General features: G+C 43.9%; 1 protein-coding gene across 1 annotated transcript; it reads right to left on the minus strand.

Annotated features, from left to right (window-relative positions):
• Positions 1 to 4,056: 4,056 nt before the first annotated feature.
• Positions 4,057 to 7,018, minus strand: LOC139391147 (trypsin inhibitor ClTI-1-like). Its single transcript, XM_071138705.1, has 4 exons — positions 6,828 to 7,018; positions 6,540 to 6,580; positions 4,529 to 4,638; positions 4,057 to 4,441 (listed from the first exon to the last, which is right to left on the minus strand). Exons 1-4 carry the CDS (start codon positions 6,871 to 6,873, stop codon positions 4,396 to 4,398), a joined length of 243 nt encoding a protein of 80 aa, XP_070994806.1. The 5' UTR covers positions 6,874 to 7,018; the 3' UTR covers positions 4,057 to 4,395.
• Positions 7,019 to 7,929: the final 911 nt, after the last annotated feature.

Raw genomic sequence — 7,929 nt, forward strand, 5'->3', positions numbered from 1 at the left:
ATGTCTGTATCAGCTGTGACTCGTCTTGGGGTATGTCTATCAGCTGTGAGTCGCCTTGGGGTATGTCTATCAGCTGTGAGTCGCCTTGGGGTATGTCTATCAGCTGTGAGTCGCCTTGGGGTATGTCTAGCAGCTGTGAGTCGCCTTGGGGTATGTCTATTAGCTGTGAGTCGTCTTGGGGTATGTCTATCAGCTGTGAGTTGTCTTGGGGTATGTCTATCAGCTGTGACTCGTCTTGGGGTATGTCTATCAGCTGTGAGTCGTCTTGGGGTATGTCTATCAGCTGTGAGTCGCCTTGGGGTATGTCTATCAGCTGTGAGTCGTCTTGGGGTATGTCTATCAGCTGTGAGTCGTCTTGGGGTATGTCTATCAGCTGTGACTCGTCTTGGGGTATGTCTATCAGCTGTGACTCGTCTTGGGGTATGTCTATCAGCTGTGACTCGTCTTGGGGTATGTCTATCAGCTGTGAGTCGTCTTGGGGTATGTCTATCAGCTGTGAGTTGTCTTGGGGTATGTCTGTATCAGCTGTGACTCGTCTCGGGCATGTCTTTATCTGCTTTATACATCTGGATTTGGGGATTTTCTCCCATTCTCCCTTGCAGATTTTCTCGAGCTCTCAAGTTAGATGGTGACTTTCGGTGAACAGCAATCTTCAAGTCGTTCCACAGGTTTTCAATGGGATTCACTTCTGGGCTTTGGCTATAAGCCACTCTAGGACGTTCACATTCTTGTTCTGAAGCAATTCCAGCGTTGCTTTGGCTGTATGCTTGGTCACATTGGCCTGTTGAAACGTAAATCTGCGCCCCATTCTAAGGTCGTTTGAACTCTGAAGCAGGTTTTCATCAAGGATTTGCCGGTATTTGGGTCCATTCATTGTTCCCCTCTATTCTTACTAGTATCCCAGTCCCTGCCACTGAAAAACATCCCCATAGCATGATGCTGCCACCACCATGCTTCATGGTAGGGATGATGTTAGACGGATGATGAGCTGTGCCTGTTTTTTTTCTCCGTACATAGCACTTTGCATTCAGGACAAAGAGTTCTGTTTTGTCTCATCAGACCACAGAATCTTTTGCCTTATGATCTGTCTTTCACGTGCCTTTTGCAAACTCCGGGTGTCATGTCATGAGCCTTTTGCAAACTCCGGGTGTGATGTCATGAGCCTTTTGCAAACTCCATGTGTGATGTCATGAGCCTTTTGCGAACTCCAGGTGTGATGTCATGAGCCTTTTGCAAACTCCGGGTGTGATGTCATGAGCCTTTTGCAAACTCCAGGTGTGATGTCATGAGCCTTTTGCAAACTCCGGGTGTGATGTCATGAGCCTTTTGCAAACTCCAGGTGTGATGTCATGAGCCTTTTGCAAACTCCAGGTGTGATGTCATGAGCCTTTTCTAAGGAGTGGCTTCCATCTGGCCACTCTCTCATGAAGCCCAGATTAGTGAAGTGCTGCAAAGACTGTTGTCCTTCTGGCAGGTTCTCCCATCTCAGCCAAGGAACTCTGTAGTTCTGTCAGAGTGGTCATTGGGTTGTTGGCCACCTCCCTGACCAAGATCCTTCTTGTCCGGTTGTTCAGTTTGATCGGACAGCCAGCTCTAGGCAGAGTCTGGGTAGTTCCATATTTTTTCCAATTCCCAATAATGTAGGCCCCTGTGCTCTCAGAAACTTTCAACACTCTAGACATTGTTTAAAACCCTTCCCCAGATATATGCCTCATCACAATTACATCTCAGATATCTACGGACAGTTCCTTAGACTTCATGGTTTGTTTTCTGCTCTGACATGCACTGTCAACTGTGGGACCTTATATAGACAGGTGTGTTTCTTTCCAAATCATGTCCAAACAATTTAATTGGCCACAGGTGGACTCCAATCAAGTTGTAGAAACATCTCATGGATGATCAATGGAAACAGGATGCACCTGAACTCAATCTGGAGTATCATAGCAAAGGGGTGTGAATACTTTTTCTACTGAGCAGTAGAAAAAGAGTGGTTGGGCTGCAATTAGCAGTGAATTCAATGCAAATGTAAATGTAAACAACAAGAAGAGTACAACAACTTCAGGTGAGATATCTTCATTATTAACAGTATTTCACATTTCTCATATTCATATTTTTGTGACAGCACTTATATTGAATGATATCTTATAGACTCTGTGGAAGAACCTTAAAAACTGGCTTTAAGGGCCTCCCGGGTGGCGTAGTGGCGTAAGGCACTGCATCACAGTGCTAGCTGTGCCACCAGAGACTCTGGGTTCGAGCCCAGGCTCTGTCGTGACCAGCCGTGACTGGGACGTCCATGGGGAGAAGCACAATTGATCTAGCGCCGTCCGGGTTCGGACGGTAGGGATATCCTTGTCTCATCGCGCACTAGGGACTCCTGTGGCGGGCCGGGCGCAGTGCACGCTGACCAGGTCGATGGGTGCACAGTGTTTCCTTCGACACGTTGGTGCGGCTGGCTTCTGGGTTGGATGCATCGCTGTGTTAAGAAGCAGTGCGGCTTGGTTGGGTTGTGTTTCGGAGGACGCATGGCTCTCGACCTTCATCTCTCCCGAGCCCGTACGGGATGACAACCAACCTCTGGATGGTACACCGGACGACGACCAACCTCTGGATGGTGTACCGGACGACGACCAACCTCTGGATGGTGTACCGGACGATGACCAACCTCTGGATGGTATACCAGATGATGACCAACCTCTGGATGGTATACCAGATGATGACCAACCTCTGGATGGTATACCAGATGATGACCAACCTCTGGATGGTATACTAGATGATGACCAACCTCTGGATGGTGTACCAGATGACGACCAACCTCTGGATGGTATAACCAGGTGACGACCAACCTCTGGATGGTGTACCGGATGACGACCAACCTCTGGATGGTGTACCGGACGACGACCAACCTCTGGATGGTGTACCAGATGATGACCCACCTCTGGATGGTATACCAGATGATGACCAACCTCTGGATGGTATACCAGATGATGACCAACCTCTGGATGGTATACTAGATGATGACCAACCTCTGGATGGTGTACCAGATGACGACCAACCTCTGGATGGTATAACCAAGTGACGACCAACCTCTGGATGCTGTACCGGATGACGACCAACCTCTGGATGGTGTACCGGACGACGACCAACCTCTGGATGGTGTACCGGACGACGACCAACCTCTGGATGGTATAACCAGGTGACGACCAACCTCTGGATGGTATAACCAGGTGAGGACCAACCTCTGGATGGTATAACCAGGTGACGACCAACCTCTGGATGGTATAACCAGGTGAGGACCAACCTCTGGATGGTATAACCAGGTGACGACCAACCTCTGGATGGTATACCAGATGATGACCAACATATGGATGGTGTACCAGATGATGACCAACCTCTGGATGGTGTACCGGACGACGACCAACCTCTGGATGGTGTACCGGACGACGACCAACCTCTGGATGGTATACCAGATGATGACCAACCTCTGGATGGTATACCAGATGATGACCAACCTCTGGATGGTGTACCGGATGACAACCAACCTCTGGATGGTATACCAGATGATGACCAACCTCTGGATGGTATACTAGATGATGACCAACCTCTGGATGGTATACTAGATGATGACCAACCTCTGGATGGTATACCAGAAGACGATTTGGACAGTTCAGATGAAGAACAGATGGTACATATACAAAATAAAGTAAATGAGTTACTTCCTTTGGTAAAAATATTCCACCGTCTGTGTCAATCTTTATTCTTATTTCATTCTAAGGACGATATGAGTTTATTTGTGCTTTTAACTGTGTTCTTTTTCCAGAGGAAAGGAATGTGAACAAGTTGGAAGAGCCCGTAGACAGTGAGGGTGTAATGTCAACAGGTTGGAAGAGCCAGTACACCGTGAGTGTGTAATGTCAACAGGTTGGAAGAGCCAGACCTTTTTTAAAGAACATCTTTTTCTATTCAAAAACAACCAGACTACATGGACCCAGCTGAACCAGTTTCTCCACATTTCAGCCATCCATCCGGACCCTACCAGTTGACAAGGAAACAATATACTTGGCTAAAGTAGTTTTAATTACAGATTACATTACATACACATGACTATACCATTTAAAATACCATTTTACCAACCAGTACACTACACAAGTCTTAAAAGACTAGGTAGTGAAGGGTTAAGTCCTCTACGACAGACAGGAAGCCCATACGGTTTGGAACAGGAAGCAGGTGGTGAGGAACTGGTTCAAACGATATTGAGGCACTTGACAGGTTGTTTACTGACCCCTTAGCATTTGGAACGCAAAAACAAAAATGTCATTGTTTTGACAAGGCAACAGGAAATGATTCAGAGTAATGTTGAAGGCCTGGTGTGTCACTGAGACGGTCATGTTTGGTTCAGCACTCTCCTTTACTCCTGATGTGGATGTTACTCTTCTGCTCCCTGGGAACACACACACACACAGCAAAATTAAAACATGCAAAGCAAGAGAAAGACCAAGTCAATTGAAAGCTTTAGTTGGATACTTACATGTTTTCAAAGCACAGCATGCATTCATTAGAGTAGTTGGTGCCGTCGCTTCCACACACTGGCTCGTAGTTGCGGGGGCACATGGGCAAGTTGTACTGGGAACAGTCAGCCTGTTGGACAAAGACCAGACTATGTAATAAAAGGACTTTGGTCTCAATAAATAAGAGCGAGGTATTGGTAATAGTGTTCTGGTATGACACCATTGTGAAGAGAACAGATGACAGGGAACATACGTTTCCCCATCCCCTCCACAGTGCACCCGGGGAACATTCATTAGTTGGATTCTATTACAAAACGTTTCAATGGAACATTCATTAGTTGGATTCTATTACAAAACGTTTCACAATGGAAAATTATTTTAAATCTAGAAATCAAACAGACTAAAAAAACAGCAAAAAACAAGAAATATTTACAATATAAATTCTCATTTGTTGAAAAACATTGAGTACACTGTTCGTTGCAAAATGTTCTGCAATGGAATCGGACTCGTAAGCTTCCCTTCCCCCTATCTGGGAGATCTGCTGCAGCCCTCATATCCTCCACCCGTTCTGCCATCGCATTGTGTTAGATGTCCCCAAAGCAAACATCCCTGGGTCGCTCCTCTTTTCAGTTCGCTGCAGCTAGAGACTGGAACGAGCTGCAACAAACACTCAACCATGGACAGTTGTTGATCTCTTCAAACCACTCAAACCATGGACAGTTGTTGATCTCTTCAAACCACTCAAACCATGGACAGTTGTTGATCTCTTCAAAACACTCAACCATGGACAGTTGTTGATCTCTTCAAACCACTCAACCATGGACAGTTGTTGATCTCGTCAAACCACTCAACCATGGACAGTTGTTGATCTCTTCAAACCACTCAACCATGGACAGTTGTTGATCTCTTCAAACCACTCAACCATGGACAGTTGTTGATCTCTTCAAACCACTCAACCATGGACAGTTGTTGATCTCTTCAAACCACTCAACCATGGACAGTTGTTGATCTCTTCAAACCACTCAACCATGGACAGTTGTTGATCTCTTCAAACCACTCAACCATGGACAGTTGTTGATCTCTTCAAACCACTCAACCATGGACAGTTGTTGATCTCTTCAAACCACTCAACCATGGACAGTTGTTGATCTCTTCAAACCACTCAACCATGGACAGTTGTTGATCTCTTCAAACCACTCAACCATGGACAGTTGTTGATCTCTTCAAACCACTCAACCATGGACAGTTGTTGATCTCTTCAAACCACTCAACCCATGGACAGTTGTTGATCTCTTCAAAAACACTCAACCATGGACATGGACAGTTGACTGCTTTGTATGGTGTATTGTTGTTGCTACGTTCTTGACCTTTGTGCTGTTGACTTTGCCCAATAATGTTTGTGCTGCTACCATGTGTTGCTACCATGTTGTGCTGCTACCATGTTGTGTTGCTACCATGTTGTGTTGCTACCATGTTGTGTTGCTACCATGTTGTGTTGTAATGTGGTCTTAAGTCTCTTTATGTGGTTTTGTGATGTGTGTTTTGTCCTATATTTATATTGTATTATTTGTTTAATCCCAGGCCCCCGAGCCGGCAGAAGGCCTTTTAGTAGAGCGTCAGTGTAAATAACAACGTGTTCTTAACTTGCCTAGTTAAATAAATTAATACACCAGACGGTCATGTCAACCAATTGTTAATTAGGAAGTGACTATACATAATCAAATCCAATCTTATTGGTCACATACACGTGTTTAGCAGATATTATTGGGGTGTAGCGAAATGCTTATGTTTAGCCCCCGCCAGTGCAGTAATATCTAATAATGTATACCCAATACACACAAATCTAAGTAAAATAATGGAATATATAAAATATGGACGAGCAATATCAGAGTGGCATAGACTAAGATACATTTTATTGTACACCTGTATTCTACTGTAACATAACTACTGTTAATGGAGCACATAGGACAAGTGTTTAATGAATGCGTAGTCTTTCACTCCCCCACAAAACAAAGAGTTCAGGCTGCTTACCTCGGTGGTGCCGTCAGGGAGACTCGCTCCCCGTGCCAAAACTAAAAATACAGAAAGATGTCAAGTCTTACACTCATTATGATTTACCGGCAGATTTCCAATCTAAAACGACAGACGGTGCATGTTTATCTAGTCATACATTTGCGCGTTACCCAACAAAGGCAGTCCGCCGGTAGTATCGACGGTTTGTCTAAAGAAGTCTGCTCTTAGAAGTTAATATACAGTTATTTAATATAACTATTTGACTGCCTCTTGAAACGAATTAGGTAAAAGTTAAACAACACTCACCGGCAACACAGACAAGGGCGAGAATCAGCCGTGTAAAGTTCAACATTTTCCCGTTGTGAAGGTGAGTAGACAAGTGACGCTGTCCCGCACCGGAGCCGTAGTTATCCGGTGTAGGTCTCCACCCCCTAAGGTTCGTCACTTGTTACCACAATCACAAAGTCATAAACCTAGCCCATCTAACCTTACATTGTAATGAATTTTTACGAAATAGTAACAGTTTTTTAATGATACGTTTTAACAATGCACCGTAAAAATAACCGCCAAAAGATGTCACGCGTTTTCCAAAACACCAAGCAGTGTATTCCTTACAGAGTGAAACTTTACTGCATCGTTACAGGATCTGTCCAGTACTGAAGTTGATTCCCGTCTAAACGGCTCACTGTACCTTAATTCAATCATTTATGGCTGTTTAAATTGTTTTTTTTTTTATTTGTTTTTTTTTTACACAAAACTGTTTTCCCATCAAGATAATACATGTTCGGCAGTCTATAATGTATTGAAGTGTCTGTATTGTGTTGGCCATGTGTTCTGTATTCTAAGTGTCTGTATTATGTTGGCCTGTATTCTAAGTGTTTGTATTATGTTAGCCATGTGTTCTGTATTCTAAGTGTTTGTATTATTTTGGGCTGTATTCTAAGTGTCTGTATTATGTTGGCCATGTGTTCTGTATTCTAAGTGTTTGTATTGTGTTAGCCTGTATTCTAAGTGTTTGTATTATGTTGGCCATGTGTTCTGTATTCTAAGTGTCTGTATTATGTTGGCCATGTGTTCTGTATTCTAAGTGTTTGTATTATGTTGGCCATGTGTTCTGTATTCTAAGTTATTGTATTATGTTGGCCTGTATTCTAAGTGTTTGTATTGTGTTGGCCATGTGTTCTGTATTCTAAGTGTTTGTATTGTGTTAGCCTGTATTCTAAGTGTTTGTATTGTGTTGGCCATGTGTTCTGTATTCTAAGTGTTTGTATTGTGTTGGCCATGTGTTCTGTATTCTAAGTGTTTGTATTGTGTTGGCCATGTGTTCTGTATTCTAAGTGTTTGTATTATGTTGGCCATGTGTTCTGTATTCTAAGTGTTTGTATTGTGTTGGCCTGTATTCTACGTG

The sequence above is a fragment of the Oncorhynchus clarkii genome, chromosome 31, assembly GCF_045791955.1.
Source record: "Oncorhynchus clarkii lewisi isolate Uvic-CL-2024 chromosome 31, UVic_Ocla_1.0, whole genome shotgun sequence".
In the NCBI taxonomy this organism is placed as follows: Eukaryota; Metazoa; Chordata; class Actinopteri; order Salmoniformes; family Salmonidae; genus Oncorhynchus; species Oncorhynchus clarkii.

Coding starts and splice junctions, on each gene's coding strand:
- LOC139391147 (XM_071138705.1), bottom strand. CDS start 6,873: ATGTTGAACTTTACACGGCTGATTCTCGCCCTTGTCTGTGTTGCCG. Junction 6,581..6,827: donor CGCCCTTGTCTGTGTTGCCG/GTGAGTGTTGTT, acceptor CTGTATTTTTAG/TTTTGGCACGGGGAGCGAGT. Junction 4,442..4,528: donor ATGCTGTGCTTTGAAAACAT/GTAAGTATCCAA, acceptor GTGTGTTCCCAG/GGAGCAGAAGAGTAACATCC.